The sequence below is a fragment of the Delphinapterus leucas genome, chromosome 6, assembly GCF_059928025.1.
Source record: "Delphinapterus leucas isolate spDelLeu-1000000601 "Yukka" chromosome 6, BTC_Dleu_Yukka2, whole genome shotgun sequence".
In the NCBI taxonomy this organism is placed as follows: Eukaryota; Metazoa; Chordata; class Mammalia; order Artiodactyla; family Monodontidae; genus Delphinapterus; species Delphinapterus leucas.
This window is the reverse complement of record NC_143134.1, coordinates 18,952,089-18,978,743: the sequence shown is the minus strand read 5'-3', so window position 1 is coordinate 18,978,743 and position 26,655 is coordinate 18,952,089. Positions and strand designations below refer to the sequence as shown.

At 47.2% G+C, this 26,655-nt stretch overlaps 1 protein-coding gene across 6 annotated transcripts in view; it reads left to right on the top strand.

Annotated features, from left to right (window-relative positions):
* PTK2B (protein tyrosine kinase 2 beta) overlaps positions 1–26,655 on the top strand; it is a 140,035-nt gene that overhangs the window by 61,299 nt on the left and 52,081 nt on the right. For all 6 annotated transcript variants that reach the window (XM_022595006.3, XM_022595005.2, XM_022595004.2 and 3 more), the window contains one exon: positions 15,933–16,173. In XM_022595006.3, coding sequence (XP_022450714.1) covers positions 15,970–16,173 — 204 coding nt within the window. In that variant the 5' untranslated portion in view covers positions 15,933–15,969. The remainder of the gene's footprint in view (positions 1–15,932; positions 16,174–26,655) is intronic.

Genomic DNA, 26,655 nt, shown 5'->3' with positions numbered 1-26,655 from the left:
CTTGGGAGGTAGCCTAAGTGATTCTTGAGAAGCATTTATCACTGAAACCAAACCCATTAAAATGGAATGCTTAATTACCTCTCTACCACAACTGTTTTCATTTCTCTGTCTCCTTTTCTGCATACACCTAGCTATAACCATGGGCACATATTTGTGTAGCAAATATGCATAGAATCTTTGGAGTTTTTTATTTTACTTTAATTGTGTATGCCTAAGTAGTCTCCTAACCCTAACCCTAACCTTTTAGAACACGACAGGAATTAATTTATGAGTGAAGCTCTGTACCTGGGTGAGAAAGACAGAACTATGGGAAAATGCCAGGCACGCTCTTTTTCTTTCTTCCTTCCTCCCTCCCTCCCTTCTTTCCTTCCTTTCCTTCCTTCTCTTTTTCTTTTTTCCTGATGGCACATTGTGAGCTACCTGCCCATAAACACCCATTCTCAGGACCTCCTACTCAAATTGTGACCCACAGGTGGGTCCCTAAGGGTCATTTCTTCCCCAGCCTAGCCTAGCCACCTGGCTCCAAGTTTGTATGCCTGCCTTTGGGTCCATGAGATCTTTTTCTTCCATAGCTCTTGTAAAAGGATAACAGCAATTTTGCTACCGTTCGGGCTCAGAAAATTTTGGCTTGGGATTTCCCTTTGTATTTTATTTTGTTTTTCTAACCAGGGGAGAAAAAATTCCTACCACACTTTGAGAAGTGGTTGAGAACATTGTGAGAGAAGAGCTACAAGCTGGGGGATTTCTTGCCACCGTACTCAGGTTTTCCCTCCTTTGGAACTCCTGTGGCTAGAGTTTTAAAAGGCCAGAGTTCCCCCCAATTTTTTGATTTTTCTGAGCTCTGAATAATTAAAGCTACCTATTTCTGCTCTTTCTGTCCATTTCTCAACAATAGGCTTGGGTAACAGTAAGAAACTAAAACAGAAACCACCACTGTGCTCTGGACTCAGTCTCAGAGACAGCCAGGAATGTCCCACACTTAAGAATCGTAACTCACTGAGGCCTGTCACTGCACCAAGTGTTTGTCAGACTCCACCCTGCCAGTGGGAGCCTGCAGCCTGGGCATGGGGAGACCTGGGTTCCAGCCGAGAGTCCTTGCATTTTAGTCTCTCTGAAACTCAGTGCTCACCAGCAAGACAAGGGCCAAACCAGCTGTTCTGCACCCTCACTGGTATGTATCAGAATCACCTGGGATGTGATTAAAAAATACAGATGCCTGGGCCTCAGCCCAGAGGTCTCCATTCATGGAGACGAAGACAGGGCTAAGGATTGGGATATATATACGTATACATACGTATATATTGTTAAAACAAAATTATTCAGATACTTGCTAAAGAATGGTAAGGCAGGCTTTATTCAGGGAAACTACTATAGTGGAGTTTTGCAGTAGGGGAAAGAAATTGAAATAAAACAAGGAAAAGTGGAAACGATTGCCAAGGACCAGGGTGGTGGTGCTGGTGGGGTGGCCAGTGGATGGACAGGGTGAGAGGGCAGGGTTTTCCTTTTCTAAGTTCACCTAGCAGGATTCTTGCTGAAGACAGGCTACAGTGACCAGATGTTACCTGGGGGGTGGGGATGGGCAACAATAGAAGGTGGGGAATTCTGGCTAAACCCACTTAGTGGGATTCTTGCTAAAGCTGGGACTCTACAAAGACAGAGATGGAAGCCGGCGTCCAGGCCTAGCAGAGCAGAGGGCTCAGAGGAGCCTGACTGAAGTTTGGTCATGGAGAGAATCTTTGTCTATATGTGTATTAACACGTGTACCCACAGCCAGGTGAGGAAGGCCGGGTCCAAGTGCTGTTAGGGGTGATGTATCAGGTCAAATAGTCCACTGTTCTCACCGTTAGAATCCAGAGCCCTCGGGTTGTCTGTGGGCGGAGGCCTTCTTCTCCGGCAGTCCCGGACCCATTACTGCAGGGTGTGGCAGTAAAGAGCCCACACCAGGAGCCCTCGGGACAACATGGGAATCCCAGTCTGGTCTCTACCTGCCCTGTGATCTTCAGGAAGTCATTTTGCTCAGCCTCAGCTGCCCCATCCTTGAGATGGGTGATTAACAGTACCTACCTTTTCAATTTCTTCTTAGGATTAAACGGGCTCTAGGTTAACCGCTGTCAGTTCTCAGAAGTGAGCCTGCTGCAGGCGTGCAGGGGAGGAGAAAGGAAGGGGACACGGGCTCAGGGGCTCAGGGCTGGAGACGGAATCAAGGTCACAGTGTGGCAAAGACCCCCCAGGCCTTGGCAGGTGCTCTGGTCTCTTGGAGGGCTGTCTAGGGTTAAGGATAACTTCCTGTAGTCCCAGGTTCTCTTGACAGATTTTGTTGAGCTTTCTCTCTGCCTTATTCACCCCAATTCCTATTTTTATTTATTTATTTTTTCTTCCTGTTTGGCCAGGTGGCCTGCGGGATCTTAGTTCCCTGACCAGGGATCGAACCCATGACCCCTGCAGCGGAAGCGTGGAATCTTAACCACTGGACCGCCAGGGAAGTCCTGACATCTAGATTTGGGGCCTATTTGCTCTCTAGCCTAACTCTGGGGTAAGAGGATTGGCCACTGTGGGCTACGTGGAGCGTGCAGAAAGTAAGAAAGTCAGGCTGTCAGAGGAGGAGCTAGAGGTTGAAAGGAGAAAGAGGGCCAGCATCTGGCCTCGTGGAAGCCACTTAATGTTTACATATATTTAACCAACATAACAGCAAAACTTAAGGTCTATTAACTGTATGTAATTCTAAACGTACATGCGTTTTTATGTAGTTTTAATCAGTATGTGAACTTCATTCCCTGTCACTTAACATTTTTAATATAAATATTTTCATGAATCACCACTGTTCATGTTTTTAAATGGCGTATATCGTTAATGATATTGCTCAGAATTCCCCCCCTCAGCATTTCCCTGAGCATTTTGTTCTGATTTCACTTTCTCTCTATTATAAATAGTACAGCTATGAACATCTTTGTGCATGTGATCCTTGCTTCCTCTTTAGTTATGTGGGGTGTGCATTTCCCCCAGTTGGGTGGCCAAGTCAATACATGTGAGTTATTTGTTTTTTATTGAAGTGTAGTTGATTTACAGTGTTGTATTTGTTTCTGGTGTACAGCAAAGTAATTCAGTTATACACATATGTGTGTGTGTGTGTGAATTTTGTTTTCAGATTCTTTTCCATTATAAGTTATTACAGGATATTGAATATAGTTCCCTGTGCTATACAGTAAATCCTTGTTGTTTATCTATTTTATATATAGTAGCGTGTATCTCTTAATCCCAAACTCCTAATTTATCCCTCCCTCCCCCCCTTTCCCCTTTGGTACCCATAAGTTTGTTTTCTATGTCTGTGAGTCTGTTTCTGTTTTGTAGATAAATTCATTTGCACTGTTTTTTAGATTGCACATATAAATGATATCATATATTTGCCTTTCTCTGCCTGACTTACTTCACTTAGTACGATACTCTCTAGGTCCATGCATGTTGTTGCAGATGGCATTATTTTTTATGGCTGAGTAGTATTCCATTGTATATATATGTACCACATCTTTATCCATTTATCTGTCAATGGACACTTAGGTTGCTTCCACGTCTTGGCTATTGTAAATAGTGTTGCTATGAACATTGGGGTGCATGTGTCTTTTCGAATTACAGTTTTTGTCTTTTCTGGATATATGCCAGGGAGTGGGATTGCTGGATCATATGGTAACTCTATTTTTAGTTTTTTAAGGAACCTCCTTACTGTTCTCCATAGTGGCTGTATCAATTTACATTCCCACCAACAGTGTAGGAGGGTTCCCTTTTCTCCACACCCTCTCCAGCAATTATTGTTTGTAGATTTTTTGATGATGGCCATTCTGACCGGTGTGAGGTGATACCTCATTGTAGTTTTGATTTGCATTTCTCTATTAGTGATGCTGAGCATCTTTTCATGTGCCTGTTGGCCATCCGTGTGTCTTCTTTGGAGGAATGTCTATCTAGGTCTTCTGCCCCACGTGAGTCGTTTTCTATTCAACTAGCTTGCTCTTCAGGAAGCCGGTTCTGAATCAACAGGCAATTGTACCAGTTTCATTTCAAGCCCATAAACGTAAGATTTTATTATTTTTCTCCAGGTATCTTGGCTGTTTAAAAGGTTTGTAGTGATACCTCAAAGTGGTTTTTATTAGCATTTTTAACTGCTGAGGATTTTCCCATCTATTTTTAATTTTCCCAAGTCTTTTCACACACAGGTGGCATCCTGTTTGCTGGACGGAGCATCTAAATTTGCACTAAAGTGAAAGCTGATCACTGCAGTGTACAGATTGGGGACACCGTCATACTTAATGGTTTGAGTATCTGTTTACAGAAAGCAAATTTGTAGTGTCTACTGGAGTTGCAAAGAGTAGCAGATTGGGGGTTGGTAGGTGGAGAAGCTTGTTCAGGAGGATGTTTTCGTTGTTTTTAAGGTGGTACTGGATGAGGGGACTATACCTCTACTGTCAGACCTGGCTTTGTACTTTCTGGTTGAAAAAAAAAAGTACTTGAGTTTTCATTTCATTGTCAGTTTTTTTTCTGTTTATTAAATGTATCATCAAAGATAACAAAATTCTACATCGTCATGATTATTACACATATTAATATATAAAGGGCCAGTATTCCTTTTAGCGCTGCAGGGCTGGAAACTGATGTTTATGTGTAAGTTTTTGTGTGAGCAGAATTCTGGGGCCATATCAGAAAAGCAGTGTTCATCTGGAACCACCTTGCTGTGCGGAGACAAAGCCCCTAGTGGTGGGACTTGGGCTGTGGGCTGTGTTTGTTGGGCTAAAATGGGAAATCTGAGTGCTGGTCCTGCCTCTGCCACTTAAGAAAAGTGACCCCAGGCAAAGTGCTTGGTCACTTTTCCTCATCCTCCAAATGGGAGTGGCGTCTGCCTTGGGAGATAGTAGCAAGATAACGAGTGTTCAAACACTCTAGAAAGGGGTGCACGGTGGGTGTTCTGAGCATGTAAAGACCACCGCTCTTTTTTTATATCGTTTTTTTAAACTTTTTATTTTATATTGGAGCATAGCCAATTAACAATGTTGTGATAGTTTCAGGTGCACAGCAAAGCGACTCAGTCATACATATACATGTATTCATTCTCCCAGACTCCCCTGCCATCCAGGCTGCCGTATAACATTGAGCAGAGTTCCCCGTGCTATACAGTAGGTCCTTATTGGTTATCCATTTTATTTATTTATTTATTTTTAAAATCCTATTTATTGGCTGCATTGGGTCTTCGTTGCTGCACGTGGGCTTTCTCTAGTTGCAGCGAGCGGAGGCTACTCTTTGTTGTGGTGCACGGGCTTCTCATTGTGGTGGCTTCTCTTGTTGTGGAGCACGGGCTCTAGGCGCACGGACTTCAGTAGTTGTGGCACATGGGCTCAGTAGTTGTGGCTCGCAGGCTCTAGAGTGCAGGCCCAGTAGTTGTGGCGCACGGGCTTAGTTGCTCCGTGACATGTGGGATCTTCCTGGACAAGGGCTCGAACCCACGTCCCCTGCATTGGCAGGCAGATTCTTAACCACTGCGCCACCAGGGAAGCCCCTAGTTATCCGTTTTAAATATAGCAGTGTGTACATGTCGATCCCAAACTCCTTGACCATCCCTTCCTTCCACCCTTCCCCCTGGTAACCATAAGTTCGTTCTCTAAGTCTGTGAGTCTGTTTCTGTTTTGTAAATAACTTGATGTGTATCATTTCTTTTTAGATTCCACATATAAGGGATATCATACGATATTTCTCTTTCTCTGTCTGACTTACTTCACTCAGTATGACAATCTCTAGGTCCATTCATGTTGCTGCAACTGGCATTATTTCATTCTTTTTAATGTCTGAGTAATATTCCATTGTGTATATGTACCACATCTTCTTTATCCGTTCCTCTGTCCATGGACATTTAGGTTGCTTCCATGTCTTGGCTGTTGTAAACAGTGCTGCAGTGAACATCAGCGTGCACGTATCCTTTCGAACCATAGCTTTCTCTGGATATAAGCCCAGGAGTGGGATGGCAGGGTCATATAGTAGCTCTATTTTTAGTTTTTAAAGGAACTTCCATACTGTTCTCCATAGTGGTTGTACCAGTTTACATTCCCACCAACAGTGTAGGAGGGTTCCCTTCTCTCCACACCCGCTCCAGCATTTACTGTTTGCAGATTTTTCAATGATAGCCATTTTGACTGGTGTGAGGTGATATCTTATTATAGTTTTGCACAAAAGTCTGTTGCACTTTTTTTAAAACCTTGACTTGGATGAAGGAGTGGGGTCCATCTCTTGCATGGCAGCCCTGCAGCCGTTTGAAACCAACAGTCCCATCCTCATTTCCCAGGACTCCCATCCCCCTTTAGCCTAAGGGTCTGCCTCCCAGGCTCCCCACACTCTGAAAGTCCTGGGATGTTCACCATAGAACACAGTCTCTCAAACCTCGGGGCTGTGGGCCACCAGTTCTGTAGATGAAGTTGTCTCAATGCCCCGGGGGAAATCACTGTCCTTATTTTAGGGATTTTCTAGTAACCCCAAAACCACGTTAAAGTTTTTGGCAACTATTTCATAGTGACTAACAGTGACTTCACAGCTTAAACCCCATTTTTAAAATCCATGCTGTTGCTAAACCACATCTTCCTCATCCCAGACTGGGGAAGATTTTTTTTTTTTTTTAAGTCTACGTAAGGAACTTCACATTTATCCCATTTCACTGGCTGCATTCTGTTCCCCTTGGTGTGTTTTGCCTGCCTGTGCAGATGTCAGGGGCCCTTTGTGGTCTTCAACCAGAGTCACAATCTCCCCCTAATCCTGTGCTCAACATGGTGCTTTTTGTCTAATAACCACAAACTCCTGAATGCCAAATAAAGAGGCGTGAACAAGGACCCATTCAAAAAGCCATCGGTCCTCAGGTTAATGCAGACACTTGATCAGCAGTTGTTGGGAAAAACCATTTGGCCAGTTATGAGTTCACCTCCTTGTCACTTGGCCTCCTCATCTTCCTCTCAAGAAAATGGGGAAGAATTCAAAATACTCAACTGTAGCGTTGATTCATTATGGTACCGAATTTCCCAGCCCAACGACCAATTCTGTATCACATGCAGAGAGGCAAATGGGATTTTGCCTGGAGCTGCAGGCTGGGAGAGAAGGAAGAGGCTGAGCTTGGGACTCGAAGCAGAGGAGAATTTAGTTTGAGCTTAACGAGGACAGAATGTGGCTTTGAAAATTACAACTTTTTAGGAAATTGGAAAGTAACAGGAGCTCCTCGGGGGAAGGAGCGCATCTTAAAATTCTGTACTGCCGTGCACCTCGTAGATTGCTATCTTGAGGTGCTGGGTGGTGATACCACTGCCGGGACCAGACAACATCAAGGGTCAGAGGCAGGCTTGAAGCAAGTGACTATAGAATCTGCCCCCATCCTACTCCCAGGTCACTCACTGTTCAGGCCGTGCGGTGCTGGAATCAGCTCTCACAACATGCATTTCTCCCCAAGTCTGCCGTCAGTGAGATCATGTTGGTGGCTTGAAATCAGCGATGACGGAAGTATTGACACAAGAGAAATCGGAAAATGCTGCAGACCAGGCCATCTTTGCCCTGGATTACTGGTGAAACTCATGCCAAGGCCTTATGTGAGCCACTCTTCTGCCTCCTAGCTCATGCCTGGCTTCATCCTATGGCCAAAATTATATTTTTTAAGTGAAAATCTGCTTCTCCATGGGGTCTTATATTGTCACCATCTCCTCTCATTTCCCGGCAACCCTTCAGCACCCTCCTGACCAGCCCTATATCATAGCACGTGATTTCCCGAGCTTGCTGTGTCACCTTTTCCTGAGATCCAGGCGCCCCAGAGGCAAGTCCTCTCCTGTGATCAACTAATACCCAGCAGAGACCCCTATTAGATCCCATACCATATGGTGGCTGCTTTGCTCGAATCCTTTTCCTTTTTACGGTATTGTGAGTCTCTGCTGGACGGGGACCCTCTTCCCACTTTTGCTTATCTTCATACCTCCGGAGTCTGGTGTGTCTCCTGAAACATAGCAAGGCAGAGAGAGAGAGAGTGAGGGAGAGAGAGAGAGAGAGAGAAGTGGAGGGCTGGGGGAAGAGGGAAAGGGGAGAAGAGGAAAAAGAAGAAAGGCGGCGATGGGGGGAGAAAAACGGGCCAGTCCGAATCACTCATGAGCTGTCCGACTAGGACCAAGGGGAGTGGGATTTCTTGAAGGGCTGGGGAGCTAGCGGCGCTCAGAAGTCACACAGGAGGTAAGAAAACTCTGCCCAGCTGCAGGGATCAAAGTCCTTGAACCAGTGGGAGAACAGAGGTTCTGTTAACAAGGAAGGACGGGTAATGCGTCTCTGTTGCCCCCCTCCCAGCACCCTGAGAGCCAGCTACGAGTCAGGTGACCTCTGGGTCGCAAAGTGCTGGCAACAGAATGATCTGGAGTGGGTCGTGTGTGCGGGGGTGACGAGCTGAAAATGTGGGAGACTCTCAATAAAGGTTTTTTGAATTACATTGAATTATAGCTGGTGCTAATCACAACCTTCCTGGCTCCTTCCTTTGCAAGGTAATGGGGAGGGACGTTCGGAGAGGAGGGGAAGGGATTAACCAAGTGATGGATTGGGTGGCCCTGGAGCGGGCAGAATGCCGGCCCTCATGGGAACTGGGGTTTGAAAGGGCCCAGGGCTGGGGAGGGAGCGCTGTGTGGAGACAGTAGGGCCCAGCTTCCCAGACACGGCAGGCTTGGCTCCCCAAGACGGCAAGGTCATTGCCAATTCGTTAAGTGGCTGCTCTCAGCAGGCCTTTGCAGAGGAAAGGCATGTGTTCCCCATTTTGTTGATGGGGAAACGGCAAGAGGAAGTGACTCAGAGACAAAGTGGAAATAAAATGTGTGTCTCATGACATTCTGGCTTCTGCTAGATCCAAAGGGCTGGCGTTTTGACTGTGTCCTGTGTGGCCTCGGTCCACGCTTCTGTGGGTTCACAGGACAGACGACGGCCCTCCATGTGAGCAGAGAGTAGGAGGTAGAGGTGTTCTTTTCAGGTGCCCAGGCAGGTGGAGAAGGTGGGTCTTGGAGGAAAGGCAGCCTCAGAGCCTGGAGACAGGAGGGGCTACCACCACCCCCTGAGCCTCGACTTACTGGGCCAGTTTAATTTTTTTAAGTGGGCGCTGGTATTGGGTTTCTGGTTCTTTCTTCTGCCAAGTCACAGGCGTTTTAAAAATACATGTGCCAGGGAGTTTACATAGGTAATCTCTGATTTTCTAGAAAGTTCTGCAGGATAGGTAATGTTAGCCTCCTATCCCAAGAGAGGAAACTGAGGTCTAGAGAGGTGACACAACTGGTAAGTGGCAGACACTTAAGGCCACCACGTTGCCTAGCTCTGAAATCCTTCGTGAGTAACGGCCTAGACTTCTGCAGCATGGCAGCCCCGAGGACATTAGTTTTAAACCCAGGTTCGAATGAGTCAGATGTGTGTGCCTTCTCCCTGACATCATGCCACCTTCCTGACGAATGGTGCCCTTTCTGTGCTCCCTGAAGCCATGGGCAGAACTTTCAGTCCTCAAGACATTGCCTTTTACCCTTGGAACTCCCAGCGTCACTCTCAAGTCTGGTTCCCGAAGAGGCCAAGCTTCCAGGCCAATTGGTAAAGGCTATCGTTGTCGTTTCATAAATGAATTAACATTGAAAAACCAAAAAAAAAAAAAAAAAAAAAAACAAAGGTGGAAAGACAAAGTTAGAATAAAAGACTGCCTCTCAAATGGAATACATTCAGCTTTATGATGGATTCTTTACAGTATTCTTATTTTTCTCATTTTGCCATGGACACGGCGAAACATCACCAAAGGCCATCATCCACCTGCCAACTGCTGTTTGGGAACTCTGTCCCATCCCAGCTTGACGTCTCAAGGCATCAGAGCCAGTTGGTGGCAGAGCCGGACACTAAGTCCTAAGCATGGTGGCAGGACGTGACACCAGCAGCCCTCTCGCCATTGGCAACATGGTGGCCTTAATTCTCTGCCGCTTACCAGTTGTATGCTCTGGAGAGTCACCTCGCTAGACCTCTCTAACATTACCTATCCTGCAGAATCCTCCTAGAGAATTAGAGGTTACTTACGTAAACTCCCTGGCACACAGTATGTGTTCAATAAGACGTAACATTACCTTGCAGTGTCTTCAAGATCGAGTGTATTTTTCTGTGATGTTGACCCCCATAACCCTGACATCTTCCCCACACCAGGAACACAGCCCTGGGGACAGTGACAACCCAGAGGATCTGAAGGGACTTCAATCCTGCTTCAGTCTCCCCTCCCCCTTCAGGCAGGTGAATGTCTTGCCGTTCAGGAAGAGTGTCATTTATTTTCTTCCTGAAGACTTCAGGGACTCAGAGATTGTACCGCTTCCCTTAGTGCCCTTGGCAGGTCTTGGCCAAGACGTTCTTATAGCCAATCAAAACTTTTCCTGTTTTAATTTGAGCCCATTTCCTTGTGTTTGTTATTCTTTGGCTTTGCCTTGGGCAGATCTGGGGGTTGGGAGACAGCCGGAGCCCACGGTGGCTCTGAGCCAGGGTTTTCTCCAGTGCCGTGGGACGGTCTCTCCTCTGACAGTGCCCATAGGGTCTAGGGCAGGCCAGGATGCAGGGAGGAAGGATTGCCAGGCTGGGGTCCAGACCTGGACCACAGGAAGGAGCAGGGGTTTTGGCTCACACACTTAGAGTCAGAGGATTTTGTGATCAACAAAATCCAGAGACAAGCTACTGATGAGAAATTCAAGTAATCAGGCAAAGTCTGGAGGAACAGGCAAGTTCTGTTGTCCAGAAACAGGAGCTAGAGTCAGCGGGTCGTTCTCATGTCTTCCTAACTGCACCCAGTGCCATATGTTGGTAGCTTGAAATCAGCCATGGTGAGCGTGGAGAGAAGACCATGCGTGACGTTGAGGGCTGTGTTCTCCAAGACCCCCAAGGCAGGTGACTGAGGCTTTCCTTATATAACACCTTGCAGTTACTCTTCTTCAGAGAGTTTTGGGGGACCCCTTGGCAGTTCACTGCAGATCTGTACTGACAGTTGGGAGTTTTGGATGCCACGTGTCAGCAGAGACGTGGGCACCACCTTTCTGGGCTGAGGTCTTTCGGCCAAACACCTCCAAGACCTCTCATGACCAAGTCCTAGCTTGGGGAGGGGTGATGCTCTCTAAGCCAGGAGGACTCTGGATTCTTCACAGACTGGGGTGTTCCATGCTGGGTTGACACATTTCTTCTTGCATGGAGTTTGTGCCCACGTCTGTGGTATCAAGAGATACTACTTTCTTCAAAGGCAGATGGGAAGGTGGGAAAAACTTTGAACTTGGATTCAAATCTGCTTTGGGATCCGAGTTTGCTACTCAACAAGCATGATCCCTTGACCAGATGGCTTAAAATTTCTTGAGTATGTTTTCTCATTTGTAAAATGGTCATAATCATCTCTGCACATCTCCCAGGATTGTTGTGCAAAACACTTATGTTTCTTTTAAAGTTTTTTTAATTGTAATTGTTTTTGGAATAGATAGCCCAAGGTTACCACTACAAAGGACTAAGGGCAGACCTGAGGGACTAGCATTGGTCTGAAGGCAAAGGTAGATCCCGGGTGACTGAAATTATTTTGCTAAGATATTTCAATGGGATCCACGTTGACTACTATGAGTGATGGCTCCTGAACCAAAGGCTAGGAAAAAACTGATGACGATAAGAAACCAGTGTCATCCAAGTGTGTTGATGATGGCCAACGTATCCGTCTAGGTTGGATGTAGAATATGAATACTGCTCTTTGATCAGGGTCTGGTGGGGGCTGGCTCCTGCGTGGGCCAGGCACTGCGCAGTTAGGCTGGGAAAGGGGAGTCAGCTATCAGGCTGTGGTTTCTCATCATCACATTTTTGAACCTACAGTGATGCATTACTATCACCCAAAGTCCATAGTTTACATCAGGGTTCAGTGTCGGTGTTGTGCATTCCATGAGTTCTGACACATGTATGATGACATGTACCCATCCCTATAATATCATGGAGAGTATTTTCACTGCCCTCAAAATCCTCCATGCTCCTCCGCTTCATCTCTCCTTTCCCCCAAACCCTGGCAACCACTGATCTTTTTACTGTCTCCATAGTTTTGCCTTTTCCAGAATGTCATATAGTTGAAACCATACAGTTTGTAGCCTTTTCAGATTGGCTCCTTTCACTCAGTCATATGCATTTAAGGTTCCTCCATGCCTTTTCATGGCTTGCTAGAGCATATCTTTTGGGCATCGAATCATATTCCGTCGTCTGGGTGTACCCATAGTAAGGTAAGATGTTAAGAATAGGGGAAACTGAGTGAGGGGTATATGAGAACTCTCTGTATTATCTTTGCAACTTTTCTGTAAATCTAAAACTCGTTTAAAATAAAAAGTTTATTAAACAAACGAAAAAGTATTCCACTGTCTGGATGTACCACAGCTTATTTATCTGTTCGCCTACTGAAGGACATCTTGATTGCTTCTAAGTTTCGGTAATTATGAATAAAGTTGCTATAAACATCCATGTGCAGGTTTTCGTGTGGACATAAGTTTTCAGCTCCTTTGGGTAAATACCAAGGAGCATGACTGATAAATCATGTAAGAGTCTGTTTAGTTTTGTAAGAAACCATACAACTGTCTTCCAAAGTTTGCACCAACGATAAATGAGCATTCCTGCTGCCCCACATCCTCGTTACATGTTTACACCCTCTTGGCCCCTCAAGTTTAAAAGTACCGCATCTCATTGCACCACTGGCTGTAACTGCAAGGTTAAAAGCACCGTGGGGGCCTAACCCCCTCCGCCTGCAGACTCTGCCCTGACCTCTGTCCTGGCGAAGCTTTCTGACTTGCTCTGCCTCTGATACTGGGCTCTGCCTTTCAGAGAGGGCTTCTCTCCTTCACTCCTCTCTTCAGCCAATGACACACATCACATGTGAAAGTGGAGCTTCCAAGATCGTAACAGCCAGATCTCTTGTATTTTACTGACATATTACTCCTACTTAACTGTTCTCTTTCAAACTCTCCCCTAGTATTTCAGGGAGTCCCCAGGGTGTCTCTGTGTGCTCACCAGCACCAGTACCCTTTGGGTGGGAATGCTGCCTGGGCTGGGGGGTATCTTCTGAATGGCACCCCATCCCCTTCACTGTGGATGTCCAGAAGCCACATGGTGTGACCTGCAGTTGTGGATATAACGGCCTCCTTCCAGGTCTGAGTCCACGTTCCCACTGGCCAACATGATGACACTGCTTGCACCCCTATTTTCCAAATGGTCTTTGGGGTGTAGGCCCTTTGGCTTCCATTGGCATGATCTAGTCCCTGGGGACAGACACCATATGCTACTCCATTTCCTTCCTACGCAGATGTCTGTTTCACAAAACTGTGTCATGAGACCCCTGCCTGGAAATTAGTTTATACAAACAGATGCCCAGGGGTCATGGGGCCCCTGGCTCAATAGACACAGGAGATCCTGAATCTAGGACCAGATGTGTGTGTGTTATTGATGGTTATATATATATATATGCGGTTTGTCTGTATGACTAGAGTGTACACTCTTTAGGGGCAAGACATCCTTCCCTCTTTTTCACATCCTATAGCAGATTTGTCGTGGTCCCTTCTGATGTCCCCTTGGGCCTTGCCATTTCAGTATTCTGCTTACTTTTACCTGCCAGCATCTGCTTCTTTTTGCCTGGGGACTTCCTCTGGCTCTGAGTCCACTCTGCCCTTGTGCAGAACTGGCTGGAAATGCTGGGACAATGGCTGTTAAGAAGTGGTGTGGCTCTGTCGCTCACTGGCTGGAGTGGCTCTACAGCGTGTGTTCTGTCCTCGCTCCCAGGGCTCCCAGCAGGGTTCCTCTGCAGTTGTCCAAGCGATCGCTCCGTTGATAACAGGCTGCCTTCCTTTCCCTGTCCCACACGTCCCACTCCCTGGTAGGTTTCCTGGGGTTGCCTCTCAAGCTACTTCCCTGGTTTCCTTATTGAAGGTCTGGGGAAACCGAGACACACACCCAGTACATAGCAGAGGATTGGCACACGGGACAGGTCCAGTAGACATTGAAAAAAGGCATGGATGCTTCTAGAATACACATACTAGTCTCTAAAATAAAGCAGACTGGGTAGTCTTTTCTCCATCTGTCTTGTCCCAAATTCTGCCTGCCCAGGTGGACTCAGGCTGGTGCTCTGCTCCTTGTCTGCCTGCCCTGATGGAAGGGACACATGCTGCTTCTTTCCTTGTCCTCATAGCATCTCTTTCCTGTCTTCGTGATACACACTGGCTTTTTAAATGAATGACTCCTTACAGCTAGTGACTGTCTATGTTTCCCTTCTAGTGCCCAGCCAGTGTGATTGAATGAACATAGACTTTGCTGCCACATCTAAAATATTTGACTCCACATTTGTATTTTTAAATTAATTTTTATTGGAGTCTAGTTGATTTACAATGTTGTGTTAGTTTCTGCTGTACAGCAAAGTGACTCAGTTATACATATACATATATCCAGTCTTTTTTAGATCCTTTTCCCATATAGGTCATTACAGAGTATTGAGTAGAGTTCCCTGTGCTATATGGTAGGTCCTTAATAGCTACCTGTTTTATATGTAGTTGTGTGTATATGTCAATCCCAATCTCCCAGTTTATCCCTCCCCCCCATTCCCTCTTGGTAACCATAAGTTTGTTTTCTACATCTGTGACTCTATTTCTGTTTTGTAAATAAGTTCATTTGTCCCATTTGTGTTTTAACTTTGCCCGCTCCGTCCTTCAGCCCCCAACTCCCAGTCTGAGGAATGTCCGCCTAAAATCACAGTCTCCTGTTAGAAGGGAGAGATTCTTCTGTAAGAGCGGGTTCCATATGAGAGCTAAGCTTAGTCTGGAAGAGGTTCTCAACCCAGCCTGGATGTTAGAAACATCCTTAGAAACTTAAAAATACCAATGCCAGGCCTCCCACGGACAACCTCAGTGGCAATCTCTGGGCACAGGGTCTGCATTTAGACTTTCTTGACAGCTTCCCAGGGGCTCCTAATGTGGAGCCAAGATCGACACCTCCAGTCTGGAGCTAGAACTTCCATTGCTTCCTTTGGGTATTTCTGCTTTAGACCAGTGGGAATAAACCCTACAGAGCTGTTTGTTGTGGGATCCAGAGGCCAGGACCAATCTGGCTGAGATTTGGGGTGATCTAAAGACTCCTAGGATTCTTACAGTCTGTATAGATGTCAACCAAACTGTCATCAGAACTGGGCTGGGTCTGGAGGCCCAGCCCCACCTCTTCGCCCCGCAGCAGAAAGACCTCGCAGATTGGGCTGCCGGGGTGCTGTCCCTCTGTATGCAGTGTGTGATGCTCTGGGAGATGACTTCCTGTGGGACTGAGGCTTCGAGCCCTGAAAGCCCAGGTTGGCGGCTGCAGGTGCGGGTGGGCGGAGCCCTCAGCTACTAGGCTGGCCCCCCAACCTGGGCCCTTCCCTGTCTTTCCCATTCCAGTGCCCTCCAGGCCACCCATTCTCCACTTCGATTCCTTCCCGGCTTCTCTCCCCTTGTCCCTGTTTCTCTCCTGCTATTTTCTACTGTCTCGCTCTTCGCTTTTTCTGCTCAGCTGTGCCTTGGAACCAGGCTGGGGCCGCCTCCTCTCAGAGCTGCGTTTGCAACGTGTGGGCCCCTTGCCTGGGAGCCAGTGTGGGAGGAGAAAAGTGATGGCGAGAGGGGGCTTCTAGCAGAGAGCTCACAGCCTGCGAGCTCTGGGTCCAGGTCGATACCTGGACGTTTAGGCAACCTGCTCCTTTATTTGTGTTTCCGCTTCCCCGTCCATGAAGCCGGATGCCTTTAAGGGGAGTTTTCGGGAATGGGTGGATGTGTGCTTTGCACAGGTCTCAGAGCTTGTTGGGTGCTGTCCCAGGGGGATGAGGCGTGTGGGCCCACACCACTCATTTCAGGGCTGTCCCTCTGCTGTCTCCACAGGACTGCGATGTGCCGGTCCTAGCTGCCGTCCGAGAGGATGTCCGGGGTTTCTGAGACCCTGAGCCGAGTGAAGGTGGGCACGTTACGTCGGCCTGAAGGCCCCCCAGAGCCCATGGTGGCAGTGCCAGTAGACGTGGAAAAGGAAGACGTGCGGATCCTCAAGGTCTGCTTCTATAGCAACAGCTTCAACCCCGGGAAGAACTTCAAACTAGTTAAATGCACTGTGCAGACCGAGATCCGGGTGAGTGTGGTGGGTGCTGCCTGCTCCGTCCATTTGTCTGTCTCTCCCTCATCTTCCTGGGCAGCTGAGCATCCCTCCTTCAGCCTAGCAGCCTCTCCTGTATCCACCACCTGGGCTGGGGGCCCTGGAGGGATGCTCTCAGCCTGTGGCTCCAGGCCTCCTCTCCAGGGCTCTGCAGCCTGAGGCACAGATTGTGTAGCCTTTGTTTGAACCCCAGATCGTTTGCTCAAGCTTTGATTTATCTCATTTCGACTCATTCAATATTTATGACATTTGAGGCTCTGCAAGGGATGTAAGCTACCCCTACCCTCAGAGGGTTTACACTCTCATGGAATTGGAATACACAAGTGATTGCATTGAAAATAGAACAACAGTGGTTTAGGACATGCGCTGCGTGCTTACAGAAGGGAGCTGTGAGGCGTTTAGAGGATGCTAATGAACTAGAGATGCCCTCGACCAGGGGCATGGTTGCCAGGCCCTTTCTGAGGCAGTACTTCAGCTGGCTCACTTTCACCCAGGGCCTCGGAATCTGTTTTGCAAATCCAGGTACCCACAGTCATCAGGGCACCTAGACACCAGGAAGCCAGTTCTCTTTAGCCAAACGTGTAAGAACTTGTCATCAGAAGCAGAGTCACAATACTGATTGATTTTAAATGCCTACGTTTATTGAATAATTACTATGTACATGCCTGACTCAATCCCTTTACATTATCTCATTGAATCCTCCCCACAGCGCCATGAGATAGATACAATGAGGATATCCCTTTCCACTCTCAGAATATTCCTTTCTGATGATGCAAAAGAAAGCCAAATCGATTCTCCAGAGTTTGCTTAGTGGGTTTGTAATTTGAACAAAGGAAGCAGGAGAACCTTGGGAAAACTACGCAGGTCTGAGAAAGCTGGATGAACCATCTCCAATCCTCTCATCACTAATCCTTCCCTGTCCTGGAAGTCAGCATCCCCCAAACTCAGTCAGCGTCTTTTCTGCTCGGTGCTGGCAGCAGCCTCTCCACGTCTGTCCCTTTGGCTGCCTTCTGTCTGTAACAGCACACGCTGTACTTCAGTACACCCGAGCAGAATGTAATTGATTAGGTCACTGTCTTAGCCAGTTGTCACAACTGATTATGGTTTGGTTCTTCCCTCTGTTTCCTATAACTGATTTGATTAGGGCCTTGTTTGCATCTTATGGTTCCAGATCTGTAGGTACAGTTGTGTCCCGAGAGCAAGCCCTGGGCACCTTCCTCCAGGAGGATGTTTTCATGTCTCCTTAGCTATCTACTTCTTGAGTCTTCCTTTGGGTGTATCATCTTTGCAGGTAGCTGATGCCATCTACCGTGGGGTTTTCGAGTTTAATTTTCAGAAGGCAACCTGATTCTCATGTTCGGAGCACCTCCCTGCTTTTTTGTGCTGAAACCCAAAGAGCATCTGGTTAGACCAGATTAGAGCGTGTTCTGTGGCATTATGGTGCAAAGGGACCCTAAAGGATTGGTAGATTGGAAGAGGCCGTGCTGAGGAGAGCAGGGGGCTTTCCAAGAGGAAGGGACAGCAAGAACAAAGGCAGGGAGGCTGCTCATGGGAGCCTCCAGGGAGGCTGGAGCATGGGTTATATTTAGAAAAGTATCTAAAGTCAAGATCAGAAAGGAAATTTGATGGCCAATAACGGAAGGCCTAGCATATCAAGCTAAGGAATTTGTACTTGGACAGGTATTAGAAACACACAGCTTTTAAGCAGGGGAGAAGCTTTCCTGGAGCTGTCTGATGTCTTGCTAGGTGTCTAAGGGGAAAAAATACAATAGCCTACAGAAAGGGCAGTGAGACCCAAGCTTAAGAAGAATGGCTAGCTCTTGAGGCATTACCTGGAGGGGTGTGAGAACAGAGGTGGAAAAAGAACAAAGAAAGAAGCGATAGCCTTCTAGGCGTTTATGTCCCAGCCTTGTGATTTTGCCTGTTTCCAATCTGTCCTATAGGCAACATGTCACCTGCTTACTGCAAACAGTCATGGCTTTCAAATCACCTAGACTTTGAGGCCGATACTGCTCCACCCTTACTGGTTTTATGGCCTTAGACCCAACACAACTAACCTGGCTCAGTCCCTTCACTTGGGGATTATGCCCACCTGTAACCTTGTTGTAAGGATCAGAGGTGATAGATGGGAAGCGTCCAGCATATGGCAGGAGCTCAATCATTGGAAGCTATTGACTGTGTGGGTCATTACCCTGCTCAAGAACCTCCAAGGGTCTCTAATCACCCATAGAATAAAGTTCAAATCATCTTCTTTTAGTGTTTATCCACTTATCTGTCATATTTTCAAATAAAGTAAGATGATCAGATTTGTATTTTGAAACAGTATGTAGTGTCCTGCAAGATGTTAAGACGTGCATGCTGGAGAAGGGTTTTTATGGTCAACGAAGTTTGGGAAATGCTTGGTTAAGCAATCCTGAACCAATTCCTTTGTGACGGGACTTCTCAGAATCTTAAATATGCTGTCATGCATGGTGGGTCACCAAGAAAGAGCCACAGAGGTGATGTTTTCTTAAGTCAGCCATTCCTTATTTGCCTAAGAAACCCTTCTCTTAAAAGTTGGACAACCAGCTCTGTAGGAAATCATTTAGGGATCCGTTTTTCCTAAACTCTGACCAAAGTACAAAAAGGGTAGGAGAGAGGAAAAGCTGGTGAAAGGGAGATGGATTAGGAAGCTGTGGCCGTAGTGTGGGCGGGAAATGATGAACTAGGGAAGTGGCATTGGGAACAAAGACAAGTCAACAGATCTGAGTGCATCTAAATAGGAAGAGTCAACAGAACTTGATGATTAACTAGACGTAGGGAGGAAGAGAAAGGAGGGAGACAAGGACGACTCAAGCTTTTGCTTGGGCAGCTGAATGGGTGTTGATGCCATTCATTGAGATACCAACAGAGAAAGGAAGGATGTTCTGAGATTTCAGCTTTACATGTGTTGTGTTTGAAGTGTTTATGAAACACACTCGTAGAGGAATGTGGGCCTGGAGCTGAGGAGGGAGAAAGGACCTAGAGGTGAGGATTTGGGAGTCATTCTGCAATGGATACCATGCGAATAGGTAGGATCACCCATGGAGAATGAGCAGAGCAGGAGAAGGAGTTCCAGTTAGGAAACCTTGGGAAACCAACCTCGAAGTGGCTGGTAAAGAGGGGCAAATGAAGGGAAAAAGAAGAATCATCCAGAGAAAGGTGAAAAGAACCAAGAGAACAGGAAGGAGACAGAAGCAGAGGAAAATTTGAGGAAAGAGTGGTTAGCAACTCAGACACTCAGAAAGGTCAAATCAGATAAGGCTAAAAATAGGTTCATTGACTTCGGCAACAGGTGCTATGATGATCTTTTACTGGGCAGTTTCAGTGAAGAGATGGGGGCAGAAGCCATCGTGCAGTCAGTTGGAGAGTGGAGACAGTGAATGTTACCATTTCAGAAAGGTTTTGCTCATGAAGGGAAGGAAGGAGGAAAAGGCAAGAGGAACAGTGTTACCGGCAGAGGAAATAGCATGTGCTAAGATCCTGAAGTGACCAACACACACGTCAGGTTTGAGGCTAAAGGATGTCCAAAGTTGACTAGTTAGACCATGCTATTGATTTTGGATTTTACCCCATCTTCCATGGGAAGCCACTGATACAGTTTAAACACGCGAGTGATATGAGATTGCATTTTTAAAAGGTCACTTGGGTTACATAGTGGAAAATAGACTGGAGAAGGCAAGAATGGATGTGAGGAGATGTTAGGTGGCTATTGGAGTGATCCAGATAAGAGATGGTGATAGCTTAGATTAGGGTTGTAGCCACGGAGATGATGATCATGATGGTGATGATAATGTTGATGGTGTTGATGGTGGTGGTGGTGGTGGTGATGGTGTTGATGGTGGTGGTGGTGATAATAGCAGCTACCGTTTTGAAAGCACATCATATGCATTATCTCCTCGACTTCTCAGAAGAACCCTATGAAGCACATACTATTATTATCTCCATTTTATATATAAGGAAACAAGGTTCAGAAGAGTTAAGCAAATTGCTAGTAAGTGGTGGAGACTGTTTTCAGACCCAGGCAATTCACCTCCAGAGCCTGCACTCTTAACCACCATGGTCTATGGAGAGAAGTGATTGTAATCTAGAAAATTTAAGAGAGAAAAATGAAAGGTTTTGCTGATGGACGAGAGATGCAGGAATAAAGAAGAGGGAGGTGTCAAGAACAACAGCCCTAGGAATTCACTGGAAGTCCAGTCATTAGGACTGCACGCTTTCACTGCCGAGGGCCCGGGTTTGATCCGTGGTCGGGGAACTAAGATACTTCAAGCCACACGGCATGGCCAAAAAAAAAAGGGAAAAAAGAACAGCAACCCTAGTTCAGGTGGAGAAAGTCCCACTCCCCAAGACGAAGAACACTTAGGAGAAACTGGTTGGGGAGTGGGGAACTCACAGGTTCAGTTTCGGACCTGTCAAGTGCAATTGGGATGCTCTAACATTTTCACGTTACATTAAATATGTGAAAATGTTGAGTAGGCTTTTTGATATATCATTCTGGAGGAAAGAACTGGGCTGGAGAGAGACATCTGAACCTTCTCAGCCTCTGGGTGGTGGTTAGAGCCATGGCTATGGGTCAGTTCATTAATGAAGGAATCCTGAATAATTTCACCATCCATTTCACAAGTATGTGTTGAAAGGGAGAAAGAAAAGGGAAATCATCACGCTCCTACTCAAGTGAAAGAAGAGCTAGAGAAAGGGAGAGAGAACGACAGAAGAAGGGATTGCCTCCAATTAGATCTAAAACATTAAGTGTATGTAGTACTACTCTGTGGGTAGACAAGACGGCAATGCAGCAAGATTTACCCAACCTGTTTGAAGAGTTTGGACAGATTGAATCCATTAATATGATTCCTCCCAGAAGCTGTGCTTATGTATGCATGGTTCATTGACAATATGCATTTCAGGCTCTTCAGAAACTTAGTTCCGTGTCATATAAAATTGAGTCCAAGGTCATTAAGATAGCTTGGGCTTTAAACAAAGCTGTAAAAACAGAATACAAACAATTCTGGGATGTGGACCTTGGAGTTACATGTATACCATGGGGAAAAGTACCTGACACCAGGCTGGTTATGACCTGGAAGTATCATCAAATCCCAAAACCCAGAGGCACTCCCTGCTTTCAATGGGTTTTGAGTTCAAGGGCTCACACTAATGAATGACATTGACCCCCACTAATGAATAAACCTTTACAAATGGAGGCAAGAGCTCTGACAAGAAGACAGAGATTCTGTGAGAGCATAGAAGACAAAAGAGCTTGGTCCAGACATCAAGGAACCGCTTTGCTATTCTGGGCCTGTTTGTAGACGCTGTGTCCGGTCGTGTAGGTCCAGACCAGCTTCCCTGCCTGAGAGTATCCTGGACCGGCCCCTCCCCCCTGCTGCTTCCACAGAGCATTTCTTGCAGTCTCCTTGCCTAGCTGAGTTTGCATCCTCTAATGGATTTTTCTACTTCCAGCTCTCTATCTTCTTTCACCATCTTCTCTGTGTCAAAGTACTGCCATCCCTTTCAAGCTGGCCAAGCACTTGTCCTTCCGTAAGAACACTCCTAAAATTCTGACACCTCCGTACAGCTGTGTCTGATCGAATGGAAGCAATGGAGAATCGCCCTGGCACAGTCCATGTGGTAAAACATTTCCAAAACATGGTTACTCCATGCATCCTTGCTGATTTCACGTTTTCCTTTTTACTCTCAGCTTCTTTCTATACAAATGTAATCTCCTCAGATGCTTTCTCTGGGTTGTTAAAAGCTATGTAAGTAAGCTCTGGCCCTTGTGCTTAGGACCCAACAGAAATTAGACAGGTGTTGGAGGGAAGGGAGCAACGTGCCGAATGAGAAATGGATTTTGTTCGTCTTGATTTTCCGTTTCCCCTTTGTTTGATATTCATAGGAAATTGTGTTTGTTTGGGAGCTCTGGAGCTCTGGAGCAAGTGGAGTCTTCTATCATTATGTATTTTTCTAACATGCTAATTTGCTTGTCTGGGAAAGGGGTTAAGATAACACTTTGTAAACAACCAGCAGAGTGCCACGCAGACGTGCCCACACAGGACGTCTCTCTTTGACTCTTACAGCCTCTCCTTCATTTCCCTCTCTCTCTCTCCCTCTCCCTGCTCCTTTTCCCATCTCCACTCTTACTCTCTTCAGGGTAGGTTGACCATATGTCCCGGTTGTATCAGACAGTCCTAGTTTACACACACTGTCCAGGGATGACTATGAACAGTGCCCCTGCCAATCTCAAGAGCATCATGATTCGGAGGATAAATGGTCACCTACTGCTAATTGCCGTTCTCACTCCTCTCTGCCTGGCACACTGACTTGCTGGCTCGTGGTGTTTTTCCCTCCCCTGCTGACCCCAGCTGACCCACTCCCTGCATGGGCCCATCTGTATCCATCAGTGGACCATCTGTGTCTCATACAGGAGGGCCTTAAGCAGAAAATGAGGCAGTTGTGTGTGATATGGTGTGCTTCCAAGGATGCCAGCAGAGCGCCCACGTTCAAAAACCCTCTCCCTGGGCCAGCCTCTATCGTGCTGAAAAGCCACGATCAAGACCCACCCTTGTTTTGTCCCGAAGCATCACCCCACTTAGCACCCACATTTACATCCCTGGGAGGGTTAGAGACGGAGCCATCCTGTGCCCTTCCCGCTGGTCCAGTGGTGTCCCCTCCCCTCTACAGCAGGGATTCCAGGCTGCGGGATGGCCAGCAGGTGCCGCTCACCTGGTGTGTGAGGAGAGCACAGTCCAGTCCCAAAGGCAGCCTGCTCTACACATGCCTGGACTAACTGCCCTCCCTGTAGATTCAGCGGTCATACGATACATTCCAGAATATTCCCAGAGAAGGAGATTTCAGATACTGCGACCCACTGTCCCTGCCCTAGACTCATCAGACATTCATCCCAGTTACTTTCAAGTTTAAACCTATCACTTAACCAGACACAGGGTGTTATGGATTGAATGTGTGTTCCCCCCGATCCCCCCCCAAATCCGTATGTTGAAGCCCTAACCCCCAATGCAATGGTATTAGGAGGTCGGCTTGAGGTCATGACAGTTGGGCTCCCACGATGGCTTAGTGTCCTGAGAAGAAGGTGAAGAGACCAGAGCTGTCTCCCCTGCTGTGTGAGGGCACAGCCAGAGGGTGGCTGTCTGCAAACCAGGAAGAGAGCGCCCACCAAGAACCCAGTCTCCTGGCCCCTTGACCTTGGACTTCTCAGCCTCTAGAACACTGAGGAATAAATGTTGTCATGTAAGCCACCCAGTCTGCGGTCACCTGTTGTAGCAGCCCGAGCAGACACAGGGATAACAGCTGCTCGTGGTCAGAGGAGAGTCTCCAGGCCACAGTTCGTGGGCCCACGTCCTCTGTTCCCAGAGCAATCCCCGCTGCCCTCTTCGCATGTCTCCGCGGGCAAGACCGTGAGGTTGAGGTGCACGAGGAAGGGAATTCGTGACTCCTCGTCCCAGGAAGCTGCTGTCGCTAAAAGAAAGATTACCCTAAAGCGAATAATGGAGCCACACAAGGCCAGCCCCCCACACATGAGAACAGCCCTGGGAAACCTGAGGCTGTTTTCATCCAGGAAACCACGGACCGACACCACAGAGACACTCACAGTGCTATAAAAAGAGGCACATTCACAAGGACCCCCTCCTTTCTGTACCCCGTCCCCATTTCCTGTATGTGCGCGGCAGGCCCGCCCACCCAGCCCTGACACCTGCTGAGGCAAGCTCGAGGCGGACGTGCAGCATCCTGGGCCCCTTTATTCACTGTGCGCCCAGATTCATTCCGTCCACAAATTAGCAGCCAGGTGCCTATGCTTACGTTTCTATTTTTAAACAGCAGTAGCATTGCTGAATGTCCTTGTTAGGTACAGGCTCTTTTAGCACATCCAAATGAAAGCTTTCACAGTAAGTTATGTTAACTTTTACTATTTTGCTCTTCAATCATTTTTTTTTTGAATTTTTGAATTCTGTTTTATTTATTTTTTTATACAGCAGGCTCTTATTCGTTATCCATTTTATACATATTAGTGTATATATAATTCTTTTAAAATTATCCCTTAGATGTGTGAAGAACTCAGAATTCGTATTGCTGTTGTTATTTGTTTCCTAGGGCTGCTGTAACAAATTACCATGATCCTCATGGCCTAAAACAATAGAAGTGTGTTCTCTCGCAGTGCCAAAGGCCGGACTGTATCAAGGGGTCGCAGGACTGGGCTCCCTCCAAGGCTCTCGGGTGGAATCCTTCCTTGCTTCCTTCAGCTTTTGGTGGCTCCAGGCTTCCTTGGCTTATGGCTGCATCACTCCAATCTCAGCCTCATCTTCGCATTCCTTTCTCTTCCTTTCTCTTCCTTCTGTGCATCTCTCCTCTGTGTGTCTTTTATAAGGACACTTGTCATTGGATTTAAGAGCCCCTCAGATAGTCCAGAATGATCTCATCTTGAGGTCCTGAACTTAATGACATCTGCAAAGACTCTTTTTCCAAATGAGTTCACATTCACAGGTTCCAGGCCTTGGACTCATCTTCTGGGGACCACCATTCAAGCCACGACAGCCACCGGTTGGGATCACTATGGCAGTTGCTGGCACCCCCATTCAGGGGCACACAGACACACGTACACAGCACACAGGGGAGTATGAGCATTTTGCACACGTATGCACACCCACAGTGACGCAAGGCTGAGTGTCGGAAAGCAACCACAGGCTGATGAAAGCTTATCACTTTTCCCTGCCCTTTCCAGGGATTCTCAGTTGCCGGCCGGCTGTGGGTTGTCCCCTCCCTGGCCTGATTCCCGTGACACTGACAGGCGGTATGTCGCCACAGGCTGGTCCCTTGTCACTCCTCAGGTGACCTCATCCAGTCACATAGCTTGAAATTCTTATTTTACCCAGTGGTGCCCAAATCTGAAACGCTGGCTCCAGCCTCCTCCCATAACTCCCGGCCACGTGTCCACCTGCCTGCCTGCCATCTCTGCTGGCCGCCCAGCCTCCGTGCGAAGAATCAGCTCAGAATCCTCGCCTGAAACTCTGCTTCTCCTCCAGTCTGTCCGGCTCCACTAACTGCAGCTCTCTTCTTTCAGTTATTGTGTCTCAGGCTTTCGACCTAGGAGTCTTCCTTGAATTCTTTCTTCCTCTCACACTCTGTACTTCATCCATCAGGAAATCCTGTCTGCTCTACCAGCAAAACATATCCGGATTCTGACCATTTCCTTCTCGCCACTTCCGTTGCCTCTTCCCTGGTCCAGGCTGTCAGCATCTCTTACCTGGAATAACGCATTCACCTCCGAACTGCCTCTGCCCTTATCCCCCTGTGATCCATTCCACAGGTAGCGGCCATGGTGAATTTTTAAAACACAGGTCAGTTGGAGAGATATATTTAAGGTATAGCTTCGAGCATATCACTGCTCTACTTTAAACTCTCTGATGACTACCTTCCTCGCCCAAAATAAGATCCAGAGTCCTTACCCTGGCCTGCAACAGGGGTCAGCAAGCAAGGCCTGCAGGCCAAATACAGCCCACCACCCGTTTTTGTAAATAAAGCTTTATTGGGACAAAACCCCACTCAGTTGTTTACTATTGTTTATGGTGCTTTTGAGCACAAGGGCAGAGTTGAATAGTTGCAACAGAGACCATCTGGCCCACAAAGCCTAAAATATTTACTACCTGACCGTTTATAAAAAAAGTTTGCCGAGCCCTGGCCTGGCCCTTCTGACCTTTTCCCCCATCACTTTCCTCCGTTCCCTCCCCACCTCAGCCCCACTGGCCTCTTCACAGTCACCCAGATGTGCCAAGCACACAGGGCCTCGTAGATGCCCACCTCGGGGTCTCTGTGCAGTCTGGTCCCTTTGCCTGGAAGGGTCTTCCCCACGAGGCCACCCCTCTCGCCCTGACTTCCTTCAGGGATCCATTCAAATGCCGCCATATCAGAGAGGACTTTGCTGGCCACTCCATGTAAAACAGCAACCCCACCCGACCCCTCCCCCGGCATCATTCTTGTGCCCTTACCTGTTTTGTTTGTCTTCCTGGCACTTATCAGAACCTGAGATATTATTATGCTTATCTGTTTATTGTTAACCCCCAAGAGAAAATAAGCTCCATGAGAGAGGGACATTTTGTTTCCCCAGTTTGCTGAATTAATTAATGAGTAGTTATTTAATGATGGATGGATGGATGGATGGATTCCAGTTATGAAGCCCGCAGAGACTGGTTAGAATTCCACGTCTCAACTCCAGATTCCAGTAAGGGAGAGGGAGCTTCAGGCTGACCTGGTGTGTACAGGGGGCGGTGTCTGGGGTCAGTGGCATTAAATGTCAAGAGGTGCTGTGAATGGGGTGTGGGCAGAGGGGTTCATATAACCACTGCTACAGTCTTCCCAGATGAGGCAAGCAATCTGAAGTCACCAGGGGGGTTGAAATGTATCAGTTGTCCAAGTTGCATCCAAATTCACTGA